Source organism: Aptenodytes forsteri, unplaced genomic scaffold, assembly GCF_000699145.1.
Source record: "Aptenodytes forsteri isolate BGI_AS27 unplaced genomic scaffold, ASM69914v1 Scaffold59, whole genome shotgun sequence".
Classification (NCBI taxonomy): Eukaryota; Metazoa; Chordata; class Aves; order Sphenisciformes; family Spheniscidae; genus Aptenodytes; species Aptenodytes forsteri.
Window position 1 is genome coordinate 2043084 of NW_008794085.1, and position 20784 is coordinate 2063867.

At 39.2% G+C, this 20784-nt stretch overlaps 1 protein-coding gene across 1 annotated transcript in view; it reads left to right on the plus strand.

The window, feature by feature from the left end:
* Positions 1-20784, plus strand: part of COL24A1 (collagen type XXIV alpha 1 chain) — a 161347-nt gene that overhangs the window by 124440 nt on the left and 16123 nt on the right. Inside the window, exons 40-55 of the mRNA XM_009274268.2 lie at positions 90-143; positions 901-1008; positions 4238-4291; positions 4762-4869; positions 5948-6001; positions 6781-6834; positions 8133-8189; positions 9922-9975; positions 11037-11090; positions 11199-11252; positions 13374-13427; positions 15083-15190; positions 17698-17805; positions 19328-19435; positions 19523-19576; positions 19872-19934. Of these exons, the coding sequence (XP_009272543.1) occupies positions 90-143; positions 901-1008; positions 4238-4291; positions 4762-4869; positions 5948-6001; positions 6781-6834; positions 8133-8189; positions 9922-9975; positions 11037-11090; positions 11199-11252; positions 13374-13427; positions 15083-15190; positions 17698-17805; positions 19328-19435; positions 19523-19576; positions 19872-19934 (1146 nt within the window). The remainder of the gene's footprint in view (positions 1-89; positions 144-900; positions 1009-4237; positions 4292-4761; positions 4870-5947; positions 6002-6780; positions 6835-8132; positions 8190-9921; positions 9976-11036; positions 11091-11198; positions 11253-13373; positions 13428-15082; positions 15191-17697; positions 17806-19327; positions 19436-19522; positions 19577-19871; positions 19935-20784) is intronic.

Consider the following 20784-nt stretch of genomic DNA (forward strand, 5'->3'; position numbering starts at 1 on the left):
GTAAAACTAGTCTGAGTTTTTCCAAGGCAATAGTTCTATGTCAAGAAGTTTAGGCAATAACTTTGTTTTCAACTGTTCCTTTCTATAAGGGTGAACCAGGACCTCCAGGAGAAGACGGCGTTCAAGGAAAAGATGGCCCAAAGGTACTTTCAGTTTTTATAGCAGATGTAAAGTAGTCATATTAGCTTAAGGACCCAAATCTCTTTTTTTACTCCTATTTCACTAGGTCAACAGAGTCTAGTTGAGTGCACTTAGTTTTAACATAGGAGGCCCTGTATATTGTAGGCTTTCCTGTGCCTTTTAGGCACATACCTACCCTGCAAGGGCTGCAGAGTTGAATGGCTTGACAGAGAAATGCAAGCTGGAGAACTGAGTACAGCTTATTTCCGTGGTGACTATCACGCTGGAGAGAGCGAGCCCAAGGCTGCCCCAATCCCTGCATTGGATCAGTGCTGTGCCAGGGACTGTGGCAGGTGCCAGGACAGGGGATGTCACAGAGGACACCCTCAGGTAATTGGCAATGGATGAGGCAAAATCTGGCTGTGGGAGTGTATGAATGAGATAGAAAGGGCTTTACCCTAACTTGGAGCCTGATCTGAATTTGACTGGTAAGATTCCCATTAGTTTTAGTGTGCTTTTTGTCAAACTTGAAGATTCCGAATTCACTTTTCTCAAGAATAAGTAATTCTGTAGCAGCAGCTTGACTAAGCTGCCTTTTTTTTTTTTTTTCTTTTTTTTTGGGGGGCCCTAACTTGGAGCCTGATCTGAATTTGACTGGTAAGATTCCCATTAGTTTTAGTGTGCTTTTTGTCAAACTTGAAGATTCCGAAATTCACTTTTTCAAGAATAAGTAATTCTGTAGCAGCAGCTTGACTAAGCTGCCTTTTTTTTTTCTTTTAGGGAGACCCTGGAGACCAGGGACTTCTTGGAGAAGGTGGTGAAAAAGGAGAGATGGGGTTACCAGGAATTGCTGGACCCCCTGGTGAACCTGGCGTAATGGGCATTCCTGTAAGTGTTTTCAGGTTTAAGTGGACTTTTTGTTCCTTTGCTTTTTGTAATTATTTTCTTTTTAATTTTTCTTGCTTCTTTTATTTTTTAAGGGAGACCCTGGAGACCAGGGACTTCTTGGAGAAGGTGGTGAAAAAGGAGAGATGGGGTTACCAGGAATTGCTGGACCCCCTGGTGAACCTGGCGTAATGGGCATTCCTGTAAGTGTTTTCAGGTTTAAGTGGACTTTTTGTTCCTTTGCTTTTTGTAATTATTTTCTTTTTAATTTTTCTTGCTTCTTTTATTTTTTATTTTCTGATTTTTCTATTGCATTTAGAGATGGCTGTCTTTAAATTAGCTTGCCTCCGTTTTCTATGTGGTTCAGCTTTTCAGGGTTGGTAGAGAGAGGAGACAAGTGTTTTTCCTATCTTAAATCTGGGACCTCTTAGCAGATAGTGATTCCTCACCTCTTGTCATCCAGACACATACACCACACAACCTGGAGCCTCTAACTTCAGATCTCTCCAGACAACTTTCTGTCATTAGTCTCTGTCCTCACCTTCATTTGGAGATTGTGAGCAATCTCAAGGCATTAGATCATTCTTTAAATTTTAAAAACACCCAAAGAAATTGGCAAGATGCATATACTACCATAAATTGTGCTGTAAGATCTTTTGTTGTTTTGTATCACTTTCCCTACTCGTGGCTTTGTTTACTGTCCCAGGGCTATCTAGTTTTTAGTTTAGATTAAAAGTTCCTTGAGGCAAAGAACTGCCATTTTGAGCAGCTTGTAAATGATGAAGCGTTTAGACCTTAGAGCACACAAGATTTGGCTCCAATTTAAGGTTTTGTGGTAACATACTTACCACATACATGCTTAGCTGTCATTCATAAAATGTAACCTTAACAACAAAAGGAAGGTCTAAAAATAACATTTCTAGAAAAAGTGACAGCCTGAACATTGAGGTTTCTTTAGTTACAAAATTATTGCAGCACAGACACCAATAGAACATGATTTCTTAAAGTGCTGGTGTGGATTATAGCGCCTTCTCTGGTAAGGAATACGAGGCAGGTCAAAAGTGACTTAAAACCAGTATCACATGATAGAGATCGGATAATCCAAATTATTCCTGCTGTTGATTCCTGATCAGCTGTCATCAGAGGATGGCCTAACAGTGGTCGTTCTACACTGCTGCCAAGGGTGTTCAAAAGACAGTGTTATGGATGCTGTCCATCCTGCGCTGGAACGGACTTCCAGAAACGGGGATCTATCATGCCAGGCAGCGCTACTTCGGATGATAATTCAGTGCTGTGGTGTGATGTCATGTCTTTGGTGGACCTTCTCTTCTTACCTTGTCAATCACCCTGTAACGAGGCATACACTATAAAAAGTAAGGAGAGAGAGAAGAAAGAATTTGATGATTCCATTTTGTTCTTAAAAGACATTTATTCTTTAACTAACTTCATTTTGGTGCCTCTGTGAAAGGAATTAAATAAACATATCATGAGAGCACCAGTTGCCATAGACAACTGAAACAGAGATTGCAGATGGAGGGAAATGGCAGCAAGCATATGCAGGTCAAATAGTAAATGAGCATTGGGATCCATAGTCAACATTGTTAGATCAGTTCGTGTATTTGTTCTGGCATCACTCCTAAAAGCTAAAATCCATCTATAAAGTCTATTTTGCTGAAGTTTTATGCAACTTCTTAATGTGAACTAATGTTTTGGAGCACAGTTTCCAAAGCAAGCTTGTAGCCTCAAGTCAGACATCAGATTCCCTTACCAAAAATCATCATGTTCTCATTCACAGTTCTCTGGCTGCCTTCCCTGTAGCTCTTATGTGATGATGGAGTCTGAGTAAACTTTAGTTGGAGGGCCAGCTGTCAACAGCTGTGAGCACTGTCCCCTCTGTCCTCTAAGCATCAGTGCTACAGTTGGCTCTCTTTAGTCCCGGGTTCTTCACAGTGAACTACTCTCCTAGCAAAGGAAAAAAATGCTATTTTAGTTGTCAGCACACTTAGTGTGCTACAAAACAATTTTTGTTCCTGATACAATGATATTACCCTGACTTTATTTTCTGTTTTGGGTTGGCAATTCTGGAGAAGCTCAAAAGTTTCATACATTGAAATTATCATAAAACAGCTCAGCCCTGGCATATCTACATTGTATGTAATTCTACTTGTATACAGTAAACAACATCAGCAGTGCTGCTGTGCCTCAGTGAAACAGGCGGGTCTGGCAATTCGATGTTTGGGAGGATGTGGTTAGCAGGGGATTTTTCACGTTTCTGTTCCACACATTCCAAAGGCAGCTGCAGAGCTGCGTCCCTCTCCACTCATCCTCCCTGGCATCTGGGCGTGTTCACATTACGGTTTTGGTTTGACCTCCTTCTTGGGATGCAGACAGATCACAACATCTGGGTCTAAACATGGAAATCAGTTTCCTATAATCAATTGTCTGAGGGTTTTACTGGGGGTGAGAGTAATACTACATTTTCCTTAAACAAAAGCTTACAAAGCAACAAATGAGCTTCACAAATCAGTTTAAACTATATTTACCCTGGCTTACAATGACTCAAAAAAACCCAAATATATCTCCCTTTATCCAAAACTGAAGCTAAATTACCTCCTTTACCTCACAGAGCTTTTGGGTAAATTGAAACCGGTGAGCAGTGGACACATCCAGACCTTTGGGAGGATCAGTTTTTGAAGTGACCTAGAGGGCAGCAGGGCTGTAGCTCCATTAGCACCCTTCATCTGCAGGCAGCACACCCAATGACACAGTCACCAAGAGGCAGGCAGTGGTAGGCACCAGCACTTACTGAGTGAGGTCTCTGCTCTGCAGCACGTTGTGTCAGGGCCCTGCTCTTCACACTTGATAGTCCCAGGGTTTTCTTAGTTTTCCTCTGGCTGTGTATTGTATTTCTCTAAATCCAGTGGTTGTCTTGAAGCAACTTTATTCCTAAAGTAATATTTTCTGTGTGGACAAGATTTATTGGGTTTTTTCCCCCTATTTTCAGTGCATTTTTCACTAGTTTGATAAGTGATGGTCCCTGATGCTTGCCCACTTATTTCTGCCGTAACTTGAAACAGTCCTACTAACTTGTTCACAGCCACAGTTAATGAGATTTTTCCTCCCACCTCGCTGCATTACAAAAGCCTGCTCAGTTATCCAGTTTGTAGGACAGTTTAAACGTTTCCAGGGCCTTTCTCAATCATGTCTTTTTCTCTCCCTAATAAATGTACAGGGTCCTGAAGGAACACCGGGAAATCCAGGTCAGAGGGGCCGTTTAGGAAAGAAGGTAGTATTTTTCATCTTCCCCAGTTCCCTTTCTTTTATCTGAAACTCAAATTTATATTACAAAATAATTGCATTGAACCAAGTCTATCCCTATTTTATGTCACACTTCAAGCCAAATTTTTTTCTTGCTAGCCATAGCAATTAGAATTGTCATCGTTCTGCAGTCAATAACATTCAGAACCTTAGGAAATTTAAATTTGTATCAGGATGTGATTTTGCAACTCGGAACAGTTTCTGCTGCTATCAAAAAATGTTAAGCTTTGGCTAAAACAAAAAGAAAAATAGAAAGGCTTTAGCAGAGTGTTTTTTCACTGCAGAGTTCTGGGTTCAGACATTCTAAGAACTACAATAAATGACATGTAAAGTAATACTCCTATTAAATAATTCTGTTACACACTTAGGTTAAGGATAAACTGCATTTTGAAACTTAGTATCAATCTCTTATTATTTTTAATACAATAACACCAACAGGGGGAAAAGGGGCAGCTTGGCCCTCCTGGAGAAATTGGATGTGCTGGTGACTCTGGTCAACCTGGAGAAATTGGTCCCAAAGGTGCAAGAGGAACTCGAGGTCCCTTGGTTCGTACAAAACACGCTTATTTAAGAGCTCACGTATTTCTGGTTTAGCAGAATTGCATCTCTCCACAGGAAGAGGCAAGTCACAGCTGTAGCATGTATAAATATTTTTGTGGTAGCTGGAGATGCAGGCAGTGTCCTTCCCAGCCTGTGTGTCCCGATGTGTGCCCTGGTCTTTTAGCATCAGAATGAGACCTGTGCACCTTTCCAGACAGAAATCCGGGCCATGGACCCGGAGGGAGTCATCTCATGCTCTGGTCAGGTTCCTGATCTGACAATCAAAGGAGCAGGATGGCAGGGCATGCCATGAAATACTCATGCCCCACAGTCTACATATAACCTCACTGCTGTGGCTGTTTCTTAAACCTCTTCAGTTCCAAGAGCAGAAATCATGGGGTTTGCTGTTACATAAAATAAGCCTTAGCCATGGCTGAAACAAAGCATTTCAGATGAGGACTGCTACTCCTATTGAATGGGAACCTGATCCAAAGTTAACTGAATTAAGTGTATTTCCATTAATTTTATAAGCTGTTCTCATCACAAGCTCCCCAAGCTTGCTCCACACTGTGTGACAGATGCACAGGTACATGCAACCTCCACACTAGTGAGGCAGTGTGCCCATCTCACTGCTCCGGGGCCCAATCCTGTGGCCACTGAACGCAGCACTGTGTCCCTGAATGCACGAAGTACAGAAGTAAAGTAACTGTCTAATGGCCAGTATTTTCAAGAGAAGGACTTGAATTCAACTTCCTAAAGTGAGGACCACCCTCAGCTTCTCTTGGCATACTTAGCATTTATAAACAGAGTTCCTCCGCACCTCTGAAAGCTCAGATCCTTTTGATCTTAATTATGTACAGGGATTATAAGGTTAGGACTGAAAATATTGACCACTGTTTCCACAGAACAGGGGAAAGCCCAGTATTCTTTACCCAATGAAGCTGGACCTAACAAGGAAGTTGTCTGTAGTTTTCAAATCTCAATATTTGAAGATTTTTCCAAGTGATAATTTTATAACGTATGCGTTGTTGTAACATTTTACAAGGGAGCTCATTTTTCTATCACTGATTATTGCATTTAACAGGGACATCTAGGAGGAGTGGGACCTGAAGGAGAGTCAGGAATTCCAGGTTATGGGGTGAGTTTTTTACTGAATTCATGTACACACACATCCCTAAGGTAAGCCTGCGGTACTCTAAATAATTTCAAATATCATGGGGATCTGTATCTAGAATACACAAATATCTTTAGAAGTGTCAGATACTCACATGTATTTGTATGACACCTGATTGCCTACTCAGAAATGTTAGCCTTAAGCAATGATGACTTGTTTTTTTGTGAGTTCACTAGCAGTTGTTTTTTACCACAGATTTGAAACCCTTGTTTGTCCAATGCATCCCACTCGTTGTGAATAAAGTTCCTATAAAACTACTACAGCTATTCATTATAAAGAGAGTTCAGCAAACACCACTGCCTCTGCTTACTGTCTGGTCAGGCAGTTCCCTTTCAGTAACAGAAACACTGATTGAATGAGGTTAGCTGAAGGACATAAAGACACTGTGACTTTCACTGAAAAATAATTATGATCATCATCACAGATGGATTGAGTCCTGCTCTTACAGACCAGACTGCCATGTCTTTTTTCCGAACAGAAACTTCCATCAGTGGCCTTAACCCTGAAGCGAGAACCAGCCCGGCTCCCCTCACCTGCATCAAGCCCTGCCAGAACCTTTGGCTTCCCACTGCGCACAGAGCTTTTCTGCCTGGGCCCATTAATTTTGTGCCACGTCACTATTTAGCATTATTAGCAAGCAGCAAAAAAATAATAGTAACAAGCAGCTAAAAGAAAGCTTGGAATTAATGATTTCTTTAATTATTTGTTTTGGAACTAATTTTTTGTTTGTTTGCTTCTTTAAGGGTCACCAGGGTCCTCCAGGGCCCCCAGGGCCCCCAGGACTCAAAGGAGAAAAGGTCTGGAGATGGATTATACTGTCTTACAGTTTGAGTAATTATAAAGGGAGGAAATGTTACTGCATGCTCACTGTTTTCCACAGCATGCAGCAAAAGCCACTGTTTGCAATATTTATTAATATTGTGAGAGAATATGAAAAGAAATGCAAAACTGGGGAAATGGATCATTCAGAGGCAGAGTTCCAAATTATACAGGTGAAACATTTCAGGTTGTAAAACACAAGGTACCCATTGTAAGAAACGCATTCTATTGTATCAGATAGCACCGCTGCCCTTAGCAAGCACTGCTGACAGAAATAATCAGTGTGGAACCAGTTAAGTATTTACTTAGCTTTAAGCCTGTGAGTACACCCACAGGTTTTGCTGAAAGTCCAACTAAGATGGACAAAGGTCTATACTTAGTATAAAATGTTAGGGGCAGGATCTTGCCTCAGTGCTGCTATTTTAGTGTCAAATTCACTGTTTTTCTTTTAAGCCTCACATCCTGCAAACAGTTTTGTATGCTGACTGGAGTCTGTGTGGCCCCAAGCAGGTACAGGGATTCCCTTCATGAAGATTAGTTTGGAGTTGCACCTGACAGAGAAATACTTTCTTACATTAGGGCCAGTTTTGCAGTGAATACTGCTAATAGGCAATTAGTGGTGATGTTATAAATAGGTTCTGATATAATTTTCAGAAACAATAACTGAAAACTAAATCATTGGGAGCTAGGTGTCTAACTTGCTTGATCACTTCTGCAAAAGCACTTTGATGCACTTTGGAAACCCTTAATCATATTTAAAATGTGAGCCTCTGCATTAAATATTGGTAAATATCATCTGGAATAGATAACTTTTTGTCTATCAGTTTAGATGGCAGTTGTTTCATATTTAAAATTTAGTAGAGTTCAGGCTGATTGTTGGAGTCTTCTGTACACTTGTTTGTATATATTAATTATGTTTCTCAAAACAGTGGAAGAAATTTTCTTTTTTCCTCTTGCCAAATATCCTGTTTATCCTTTTTTTCATTAAATAAAGAAATGATTACATGGACATTGTTCAAATACTTTTTTTTTATAATTGCCTTTGAGAATAGAGCAAAAACTTAGGTTTGTTTAATCCTAAATGTCTTTAGGACATCTAGGTGCATGTTAAATGGAGTTACCATTTCCATTGTATTAAAACTATAAGCATCATATTGACTTCTAGCATCTATACAGCAGCATGCTCTCTGGGTGTTTATTAGCATTTGAACATGTATGCATTGTAGACGAGGTTGAATTTCCAAGTTAATATTTTTAATACTTATCTTTGTTTTAGGGTTACCCAGGTGAAGACAATACCGTTCTTGGACCACCTGGGCCCATAGGTGAACCAGTAGGTCTTTCTTTCTCAAAAAAATTATATTCGTGCCTCTCAAGACAAGAGACAATGCAGGCTCTTTCTGAAACTTTGTATCATTGTCTCAGGAGTCAGTACCCCCTTGTACAAAAATGTAGAATGATGGGCCTTTAATCGGTAATCCCTCTCTGAAAAATGCAGTCATGTGCTCTTTCCTGCTTAAGACTATGTGCCCTGCGTTTAATTACACTAATGCCATTAGTCTGTGTTTAGACCAGCACATTTTGGAACAGAATTTTACCCTCTGTGTTTATCCCGAATTATACCTAATTGCTTTACTAACCAGAAATATGTTTTGACTTATTTCATTATCACTACAAAGCTAATTTAGCTGATTCAGAGAGCGCTGCCTTTTGTAACCATTTTTTTAATAAATTCGTATGTGCGGTATCTCTCTGCAGCAATTATGAACATGTCCAAAAAAAATGCCATCTCAAAATCTTATTAAAAGTGTTTCATGTTCAGGCTTTGATTGTGCCAGAAGTAATACTTGTACAGCCTACTTCTCTTCAGATTAACCTTAATATTTATACCTCACCTCCTCAAAAGGCAGGACTATTAAGTCCCTGATGTAAATGAACACACAGTCTGGACTACGTTCTTAACTTAATTATGGAAATGCATGAGAGAAGAGACTCCAGCCAATTCTGCTGTAGCCGAACTGGCTCTGTAATGCTGACGGCTCAAACATTGCGAGCAGGACCTTTCCACCATGCCATGAGGCTGCTGAAACCTTGGAGAGTATACAAGCAGTTGCATAATAGTATCTGTTGGTGGATATGCACTAGAAGTGGCTAATCTATTCATTTGTGAACTGTAAAGATACATTGCAGTTAGTGATGCCTGGCATCATTTTTCATATGTGCCTTCACTTGAGACATAGGCAGGAAAAAGGCAATCCCTTATTATTTAACCTAATGATTGGCTGGATGTCTTTTGGAACGTCTTGGCCATTCTTACTTTCTATGGGCATGATTTCCTATCCCATAATTTTTCCTTAGACTGAGATTTGGTCCATTTGCTGCAATAAGACTTAAAATTCTGGAGAAGAATCCCATTTCTTGTGGGACTGGTGTAAGGGCCTTTCCCTAAAGTAGAACCAGTGAGGTGTCTGGATGCAGCAGGAAGAACCACATGACTCACAAAAATCATGCCATTCCCTCTGAACCTGTGCAGTTCTCATGTGTGAGGCATGCTGAGGGATTGAAATTGCCTTTTTATTAGGGCGAGCTTCAAAATTAAAGCAGATTCTGAGTACAGCAAGTTATTCCAGAAAAGACCCCCATTTTTCATGTGTTGTCTTACAGAAACCATAAGAGAGTTTTCCTCGCATGTCTTGAAAACAGTCTCTTAATTTATTTGTGGAGATTTTTAATTCAGATATCATATATATATGGGTATAAACCTGGAGGGGTCTACTGAGGTCAATACTCCTGTTTCATTTATGCCCATCTAAGATCTATCTTTTGGCTTCTAGTCTTAAGTTACAAAATATTTTAAGACAGTGTCTGCTGTCTAACTGCAATACATTTTCTTTATAAAAAAATCATGTTTATTCCTTTAGACAAGCTAACTTTAATATTTGTAATCCTAAGTTCTGTCTAATTGGTTAGTCTGTTTTGAGAGAAATCCCAGCTTTCTTTTTGTACTTTACTGCAGCATTATTTCAGTTCAGCTGCTATATTTTGCTCTTTGGTTTTCTCTCTAGGGTCCTAGGGGTGAACGTGGAGATAGAGGAGAACCTGGTGATGAGGGCTACAAGGTGATACCTCTTGCTTTTTATTCTTTTTATTTGAACATGGCATGCTATGCATACATGTAGAGTAATGTAGCAGAAGTACCATCTTCTCTCACAAGTGTGTAGAGATGCACTTACTGGTGCCTCACTGCACTGATGAGCTCTTAGAACACATTGGAGCATCTTTCATACGAGGAGAAGCTGAGAGAACTGGGACTCATGAGCTGGAGAAGAGAAGGCTTTGGGTGATCTTAATGTGTATGAATACCTGATGGGAGGGAATGAAGGAGCCAGACTTGTCTCAGTAGTGTCCAGTGACAGGACAAGAGGCAAAGGGCACAAACTGAAACACATGAAATTCCTTTTGAACACAAGAAAACGCTTTTTTACTGTGAGGATGACTGAGCACCAGAACAGGCTGCCCAGCGAGGTTGTGGAGTCTCCATCCTTGGAAATACTCAAAACATGACTGGATGACATGGTCCGGGACAACCTTTTCTACCTGGCCCTGCTTGAGAAGGGGGTTTGTACTAGATGATCTCAAGAGGTCCCTTTCAACCTAAACAATTCTGTGATTCTGTAATACTGAATGAATTAACATTTTTCTCTGCAATTTAAGCACTAGTTCTTTGTCAATCTAAAGCTAATAATTATTCATTAATTGTATTTGCTGAAAGACTGAATACAAATTGGATGGTAACTCATGCTAATCACTGATGCAGTTGGTTTGCTGAAATACAAAAGAGATAGTCCTTGACACGGAATATCCTGTTTAAGTTACACAGATAATACAGATAGACACAGTAATAAATCAATGAACTGAATATGATCTATGCTCACAGAAGTGCAGAAATGTTTTAACAATATGTAAATCCCACTTGCAGTGTGGAGTAGAGAATTTAAAGAAGAAAAGCTCCCTAAGGTCTGATCTCAGGAGGGCTGAGCGTACTTCATCTAAGTCACGTCAGTGAAGCTGGGGCCACCCAGCACCTCCCAAGATGGGCTTTACAGGGAAATCTATAGCTCACTGAGCGTGACATCCTGAGTTACTTGTATTGCAATATGTTATGTTTTCTGTTTCCCAGGGTCATAGAGGTCTTCCAGGGCTTAGAGGACCTATTGGACAACAGGGACCTCCAGTAAGTGTTTCAAACAAGTGAGATTTCCCTATTGGGTGTTGAAAGTGACTTTCATCTGCATTCAAATGATTTTTTTTTTAATTTATTTAATATATGTTCTTTCCAAAGGGAGAGCCAGGTGAATTGGGAGAGCAAGGACCAAAAGGAGAAAGAGGTTCAGAAGTAAGTAGAAAAAAGTAAAGCAAAACTGCACTTAATTGGAATTTTTATGGTTTTACTGTTCACTGACTATCCTTGGAAAACTGTTGTATAAGGCTAAAAGTCAGTGTTTGGGTTTCCTTTTCAAACCTGCAGGGATAATAAAAATATGGAATGGAAAATTGCATAATGATCTGGGATAGTAAATATGTTATTTGATAGATAAGTGGTTTTACTTTGGAGTGATATAAAGCATTATGAGAGGCTCTTTTGGAAACATTTGAGTGATATTCAATTATACCCTTAAATGGAGTTCCTTGTGGCAAACTAGCTCTGGAAGACGCCCAGGATTTTACTGCTCTGATCTGTAAATGAAGCCTCCTGCACTGAATTTTCAGAGACACCTGGAAATAAGGACTTTGCTACAGAATAGTAGAGGAATAATGACAGAGCAAGTCATGAAAAAGATGAAAGACTAAATCTTTTCCTTTAGAAATAATAGTTCATCTTGGCAGTGTGTTGAGAATTGCCAGAATTATTTTATATTCTCCCACAGGGTGACTTTCATTGGCTTTTGAGATTTCAAAAGATTTAGGCTAAAAGATTTCTTACAATACCAATTGCCATTGCAACTTAAATGAGATAATTTCTCTGAGAAGCTCCATAGTGCAACTGCGTTAGAGTTTATAAAAATTTTCTAGGTAAATGCAAGAATCTGTAGTAGATTAGGAATGGGGAGCAAGAGAAAGGAAACATGATGTGAAGACATTGTCAGCATGTACTCTAACCACGAGCTCAGATATATTGCCTTTGACAAACTACTCACAGCACAGGATATAATCAGTCATTCCTCTGTCTTTCCCTTGGAAAATGTTTTCTTTGTGTTGCAAATGCCCCTCAGATTAAAACTGCCATTTGCAAATATGGAACCAATATCCAGCCTGGAGCAACCCATAAGAGCCTAAAGGTTTACACAAAAATGTCAATAGTGAAAACATTCATAAAGTCTTAACTCCAGTGGCATGACTGGTGCTGCTATAGCAAGCCTTTCAAAGCCAATCTCATAAACTGCAATGCTGAATCATCTGGGTTTACTTTGTAGGCATTCAGAAATTTTAATGAAAACAATATAAAGTTCTTTGAATATGCATGTTCCATTTCTGATTGGTGGACTTTTTTTTATGCCTTTCGTAACAAAGACATTAAGGAATAGAACAAAATTTTGCTGATTCTATCATATTTACCTTAATTATAAAACATTTACACTTACCATGACCTTAGCTTTTTCACTTTATTGCATGTTATGTAATATTGTAGCATAGTAGTTTAGCATCACTTTTGCTTTAAGAACAGTGTTTAAAATAATTAATCCAGAAAATCTTGGAAGCTTTTTTCTACTTGATCTATGCTAACAAGTGTTTTTCTTGTCCCTGCCGTCCGAGTGGTTTCATCTATTTTAGGTAGGATAAAATTCCTGCCATAGGTCTTTATATTCTGTGAAGACTATCCTGTTAACAAAATTCTCTGAGATGCTTTTGACCCATTCTGAGCTTTTCTTCCTTGGTGCTTGGCCTCCTGTGTCACTAAACCACTTGGGAGAATGTTATCTGCTATCAGGATTGCTCAGTTTTCTAAGACTACAGATTCCTAGGTCAGTCAAGACAAAAACAAGTCTGGTTTTAAGTAAATATTATCTTTTGTGTACATCTTAGGTTCCCATATGTGACACTATTGTTGTCTGGTATGCTCTTCCATATACGCTCAGTGTATCTACATTCCCGGCTTTTCATGACTTCCCTTTTTAAAAGGTACGGGAAGTGCTGTAAAAGCGTACTTCTTTACAGAGGTGTGGCTGATAGAGGAGAAAATGCCAGATTCATAGTGAAAAACTTTTTATGCCTGTTGTTGTTGAAAAAGTTCAGAAAACTGCATTTTACCAATTCAGGAAAGGGAAAAATATATACAATTCTACCAAAAATGTATTCACTTCTACTTGAAAAACTTTCTGCTGCCTCCTGAAATGGAAATAATCTGGGTCAAAGCCAGGCACTGTGAACATGCGTACTAGAGGGGAACAATTCTCAGCTCTTCTTAGGGGATTGAGTTTAAGACATTTGTCAGTTCACAAGTATTTGTAACTTTTAGGGACCCACAGGGAAGAAAGGAGCAACGGGTCAGGCAGGCAAACCTGGAATTCCTGTAAGTAACAAAATTCTACAGTCTATCTTCAGGTTATAAAACAAAGAAAATAATAGCTAATAAAACCAAGGTGGCACCAGAAAGTCTTACGCTTACTGTAAAGAACCTTCTTATTATCTAGAAAGTGTAAAGGAACCCCTGTGAAAATAATAATAATTTTTGAAACTATGTTAAATTATACTGAATTATACTCAGTTACTCAGCACATGGAAGTAAAGTGCAGCTAATATAACAAGGTCCTTCCCACTTGTAAAGTTACTTAATTAGATCACTTTTGCATGTGGCTCATAGGCCATGTGCAAGTTATCACATTATATTGCACAGAGCTGTACTGCTGTTCACTCCTGGCTCCCATCAGTTCTTTGAACAGCTGCAGCCTACAGAAGCCTGGATCCATATGTCCATGATGGATACAGCTGGCAGCTCCCTTGAGGTTTACTTCTTTTTCTCGCTTGCCCTGAGCTGAAATTTTTAATGCTCTTTCTTGAGTTACGGTAGAGATGCTAACTTGCATCCCTGTCTCCCTGAGGGAGGAGAAAGAGCAGGAAGCAGTAGGTGTTCTGTAAACATAACCAAGAACAAAATGCATCAAGGCTATTTTGGTCCCCTCATAGATAATACCACACAAGCACATATTGTAAATAACTTTTACTACCTTACATCAAAACATTGTCAGTAACCAGAGAAATGCAGCTGCTTCACAGAGCTTGTACCTTCTGGGCAGAGTGCAAGAATAGCCTTTTGAAGGCAAGCAAGCTGTGTGTCTTTTGTAAATGCTTGGCTCTTCCCTCTGGAGGACTGCAAAGAGTGTATCGTTCGGCACACAAAGAAAAGAGGGAAAGGTGAGACATACAGTGAGGAGGAGAAGACAGTAAAACTGGAACTTGAGGAAGTCTCAAAACACGTCCCAAGTGCAAGAAACTTCAGCAAGCAGAAGTTAGAAATAAGATTAAGATAGCATGCTTCTTATATTCTGTACGGCTGTTGTTAACTATACTTTTTCAAATGAGATGTGTTATAGTTAGCATATTTTAAATTTCTAAGAAATGTGTTCATACAGAGATAATTGCAGAACTCCAAGCCCCTTAAGATAGCGTATGTCAGTCTGAAGGGAAATGATTGTAAAGAAAAAAATCACTGTTCCTTTGGTGGATGTGACATGAGGCTTTTCTGTGCAAGTATAGCAACAGTTAGCACAAACTTGCCTGATTAGAAGTTTGTATGTATGTTTGATATGTACAAATTTGAACAGCATAATTTTGCAAATGTACAATACAGAGTATCTAGTAAAATGAAGGCTGAAAAGACATACGGTTGGGTTTTTTACAGGAATAAATAGATTACTTTATTAGGTTTCCTTGCTTCAGCTTAAGAATCAACAGTCTCAACCATCTTCCAGGCCTGGCACGCAGAAGGGTCGGCCCCATGGTTTCAGCTGAAGTTGCTCAGAGCCCACAACACAGCAAGTCTAAGGTTAACCCAATAGCATTTTAAACCAAACATCCTAACTCAGAGCCCCCTCTGCAAGTATTGATCCGTGTCACTGGGTCTGTTATTATGTAGGGTTTAGGAAATACTGTGACTGAAATCTAGTTCTGTGATGGTGAAGATGAAGAGAGCCGACAGTGCTGTATTTGGTTTTAATTTGTTTCAAGGGAAAACCAGGGTCAGCAGGGCAGAAAGGAGCAGTCGGGTACCCGGGACCAGAAGGCATTCCTGGCAACCCTGGCAAGCCTGGGCTGTCAGGGAAGCCTGGCCCTAAGGTAAGTTGCTTTCCACATTGCCCCTCTTTATGTCATTTTGCATTACAAATTTTCTAAGGTTAGGGTATTTAAACAGAAGGAACCATTCTCAGTTCCTTGAGCATCTTGAAAATTAGACCAATTCTAATTGTTTTCTTTCTCTTTTGCTCCTGATATTCTGGCCAGGATGTAAGGTTAGCGTAAGAGAAGTGTGCTGTGAGAACTATTTCATTAGCATACGTTAGTAGTAACTACAGCTAAGTGAAAATGCTTTCTTAATGAGAGAGGCTTCACAGTTGTGTTCCTGAAAATGAGCCACAGACCCCAACTGAGGCTATTTCCTCTCAGGCCCTGAGATAATCCCACATTTTCCTTATTGTTTTTGAATTTGTAACCTATGTCTCTCTACCTAAGCAATTCTGAAGCTTTGCCCAAAACCAGTGAAAAAGAGTATTAGGTATCTGAGGTAGCTGGGAACATTCTTGGAAACAGGTTTTTTGTCTGTCTGTGCTGTGCTGTGGGCCAAGGGTGGTGACCTGCTGCTTCTGGGAGCAGCGACACAGCTCTTCGCTTATTCGCTCCAGAGAGGAGGGAGCAAATTCCTTTAGTTGTTGTCATTGTTGAAAGTCTGATCACTTTGATTTCAGATATGGTATTTCTCAGTAGTTCTAGTTAGACAGACCAGTAATTGTTATAAAAGGATGCCAAGTTAGATTTGGTGCCATATGAGGCACCTCTATTACAAGTATAAATTTGCCTATCTGGTTGAACAAAGAGAAAATTAAACAAGTTACCTATAGGGGGAAGATGTACCCTATTCAAACCTTCCCCATTTTCAGATAATATCCTCCTCTTTCAAGTACTTAAAATTCTTTGGAGTTGCATTTAGGAGTATCACCCCAAAGAATTCTTACATTTTTGCCTTTCTACTCAAAATGTCATCTTTCATATTAAACAAGATTCCATTACTCCTTATTAACAATATATAGTAGCATTACAATTTGTAATAAAGAGAGGATTTTAACTGATTTTTGCCACAATGAATAAAAAGAACAGAACTTTTGCTATGCAAGTTTATCAGTCCATCAGGCTATGACACAGTACCATATTCAAAAGCTCTGAAAATCACATTTAATATAAAAATCCTGTTTCCTATAACCCTTTTATTTCTATGAATGCTTAACAGAATGTCATATGAAGTAAAAAAGAAGATATATATATATATGTATGTATATATTTCTACTAAATGACATCACAGAAACATTCATTTGGGTGGTAGCAAATTTCCATTTTGTATTTTTTAACATGTCAAAATTGGCTTAACTCCATGTACTCAGTAACATGTTTTTTCATTAAAAATAGTTGCTTTTGTTTATTGTCTGATGTTCTCATACATTTTCATAAAAAATGTTCTGATCTTTCTTGATGTAGTAAAGTTACTGTGTATGAATCCCTACAGAGTGTACGCAATCATACTAATATTATCAGTATGTCTGGTATTTATAAATAAGCGTGTTGAATTTTGCATGTTTCTGTGGGAAGGTAGTCTCATTTTGTTTCTTGATATGGAGTTCCTTCTTGAAAAAATGAATATTGTGAATCTCAACTATATTTTCAGCCCATCTGTAATGAATGAATCCACCATCTTGTTTTCATCAGAAGGAGTTCCTTATTGTAAGCTCAGAATCCTCAGACATCACACAACACTCATCCAAGAACCATCTCAAGGAGTCATCTTATATGATTAATGGAGATTAGTGCTCTCTTCCTGCATATTTCAAAACAGAGCTAGGAAAGAATTAAATAGGGATCAGCGCTAAAGGCTATTACTCTGAACATGCAAATTTTCAGGTTTGGGAAAAATTTTAGGTCTCTAATATAAACTATTCTGTATGATACCCTGTGGGAGGTAAAAGCAGTCACTGGTATGCCCATGAGTGCTTCCATATATACTTGAATGCACAATTACTGTGGACAAAAGATTGCTTACTATCCAACTGGGTACCTCCTATTTAGGAGGATGCTGATAGGCAAGATGCCTTGCATAAGCCCAAAGAGGCAATTGATTCTCTTGAACGTTCTCAGAAGTCTTTCAAGGTCTAGGTAGGTGATCCCACACAAATGACATCATGATATGTTTAGGCTAGGACAGAACAAGGTTTAAGATGAACACTGAACTGAACACCTGCAGTGGGCTATGGCATGGATAGCATTTGCTTTGCTGACAGTCAGTGACTTGTTAAACTATAGTAACTTGACTCCTCAGAAACCTCAATCCACCCCACAGTTAAAGCACATGTAGCTTTGCTGCTAAGTATGATGGGGCTTTGCTTTTGGAGTATTAGCAGAAATGCAGATGATACTGCTGATCAGTCTTTCCATATATTTTGAGGTACTATCAATGTGTGTCCGTATGTACAGAAAGCATTAAGTGGCTCTGACTGATTTTATGTTATACGCCTGTTTTAGCATACAATGAAAAAACATGTTTGGCTGTTCTGCTTGTAATCAATTATTTTCAATTTAAGGGTAATAAAGGAAACTCAGGCTTACCAGGTCTGGCAGGTTATCCTGGAGCTCGAGGTCCCAAGGGATTGCCAGGCATGCCAGGGCCCATGGGAGCACCCGGACTAAAGGTACACACACGGCATCTTGTTGTTTAAGTACAGTGTTACTGATATTGCTTAGTCTTCATACTGCATCCAGTGATTGTGGAACCACCATGCTACTGTTAATCATACGAGTAATTGACATCAAAACTTATTTAAAGGGTAAGACTGCAAGTTGTGCTGACCTTGTTTCTATGAACTGTAATTTGAAAACAGAGTTTGCTATTCCCAACTCCAGAAGCCATTCAAACCACTTTGTATTTATTCATCCAAAGCTTTAGGGCCAAATGATTCCTGACTTTTCTTTTTAAGCTTCTGTAACTACTAGAACAGTCTGGGTGATTTGAACATCTAAGCAATCTATTAGCAGAGAAGTGCTGCAATTTCCAGCCTGAGTCCCAAGGTTGGGGGCTAACAAGCATGTCTGGGATGTTCATTTATCGTAGGACTTAAACTGTTCTTGTTCAGCCCTGTCAGAAAAAAAGAAATCTGTGAGTGCTTCATTTTCCAGGCAGTTCCAAGTACCCGACATCAGCAGATTCTCAGCTTCTACTGATAATATTAATTAGACTAATTTCAGTGATAAAAGAAGCAAAGAATGGAAACATTACAGATAATTTTCTCCATTTAGAATAGGATTTTTCATCTAAAATCATGATTGGCAGTGCTCTGAGATTTTATTGGTAAGCAGTTTTTAAAGCCTTAAGTTACTTGAAAACTGGGGGAGGGAAATACTGTCTGTCTTTGTTATCTTTTCATGGAAATATTTTAGTACAAACTGTATTCACTATTTGTAGTGTTTATTGCCAGTGCTCCCAGTCTGGATTTTACTCCTTTGTCTAGACAATGAGCTGTAGGAGGTAGTTCCTGCTCAGAAATGCTTGCAATCTGAAAAAGACAGGGAATAGATGAGGTGAGGGAAAACGGTTACCACATTGTGCAAAATAAACGTTAAGAGTGGACATACTGAGTCAGGGCAAAAGTCTGTCTTTGTTAAAGCAGAAAGGTAACACCTAGGAAGGAGCATAAGCGCAAAGCAAGCATGAAAGGTGTATATTCCCAGCCTTAATTGCAGCTCCGTAACCTCCTAAGCTAGACATGGTTTCTATGTATTTGGTAGTCCTCAGAGGATTTCTCTTGCATGAACTTGTCTAGTTTCCATTTGAATCGATGTAAACGTTTAGTCTAACAGCAAGGAGTTCCACAACTATACTATACCTTGCTCACAGGATTACTTTATAAATTTACTTCTAACCTTCCTGTTCTGTATTTCGTTTTGTGCATTTTAGGTCCTGCACTGGGAGATACCATACTGGAAATGATCCAATATGCATGGGTTTTGTATGTTTCCAAGTCAAGGAAGAGTCAAATCACATTTGCATTTTAGTGAAAATATAATTATTGAAAGCTTTCCTGATGGAAATAAAATGAATAGAGTAGGTTTATTTCTTAGAGAGAAAGCATGTTCCACACTTCTGCCAGGAAACCAATCTTTACATTTATCACTGTCATAATTGTAATAAAGGATATATTATGTTCCTATTGACAGGGTGAGAAAGGGCTTCTGGGTCATCCAGGAAAGCGAGGCAAAAGAGGCCTTCCAGGATCGCAAGGTGACCAAGGACGAGCAGGAGACACAGGACTGAAAGGACAAACTGTATGTAATCACAGCTGTTGATGCAAAACAAGTAGTCCAAGAGTTACCAACATGAAATAATAATAAGGATGCCTGCTCCTGTTACAGGGAGAAGATGGAGATCAAGGTTTGATGGGGTTTCAAGGATTCTCAGGTCCAAAAGTATGTGCTCGTTCTTTTCTGTTAAATCTTAAGCCATTTACAGAGTGAGAACATTAGGAAAGCATAGAATTAATCGGCTTTAACAATAATTTGTTCAAAATCTATCTGAACTGTTGGAACGTTGTAGGCAGAACTGTGTACTCCATGTCCAAAGACGAATGTTCTGGGTCAGTGCGCTTGGTATTTTCACTGTTACTGCTCTTAGAAATTATCTTATTTCCACTGATCACAGGAGATTGAAACAAGTGGATAGCTAATGTTCATGTTTGACTAAACTGTTCCTTTGCGTTTTCAGGGTCCTGCAGGGGACATTGGCTTAGTTGGAATTCTGGGCCCAAAAGGTCCAACAGGCCAAGTTGTAAGTGTTTTACTCCATGAAAATGATTGTCAGGATGGCTTACAAGAGGCACATGTTTTTAATTTAGGGAATTGTCTTTCTTCATATTAACAAGGCCAGAACCCTCTAGCCAAACCTTCCTCTCTGAGACTATGACTCCACTAGAAGCCCTTTGCCTGTATGGCGACACTGCTCTGGTTGCAACATGGGTACAGATACACAGCATTGGGCTGTCAATCTTGAAGGAAAAAAGCAAGCTCTGCTGACAAAAGTGTGGCTCTCCTAGTATAATTTTATCTACACAAGTATCCTTATTGCTGTCATATCTTTGTTTATTGGGGTTGAACATTCTCTTCTTACTGGCAACAATGCTGGTTGTATAACTGTCCTACAGCAAAAAAAAAAAAAGGGTCAGACTTTGCCTGCAGTAAGACAGAGTGCTGCTTAGGCTTTATTGATTAATAGGTAGTCTTTTTTTAATAAATATTTTCTTTTTATCTATAAGATTACTAACCTGCATTAGCTCATTCTTCATGACACCTTCTTCATGCCATTCTACTTCGCTACTCACCAAAAATGTGGGAGCATCTGTAGTATTTTGTAATATTGGGGAGTGTGCATCCAGCTTACAGCAGTAAGTGAGAAGGGTAAAAGGGGGAAAGGTTGCAGCATGGAAGGCCTTACTACAAAATGTTCTTCTCTTACTGCTGCCATTGCCATCACAGAACTGAATTAGTTCAGTTAACCAGATGCAGAGCAGCAGCTTTAGGGGCCTGTTCTAATAGCTGCTTTCTTTTTCTAAACATTCCTATACAAGATAAACACTGGAAATGAGCAGTTTGCTCTAAGTGAAATGGAACAGGAAAGTAAC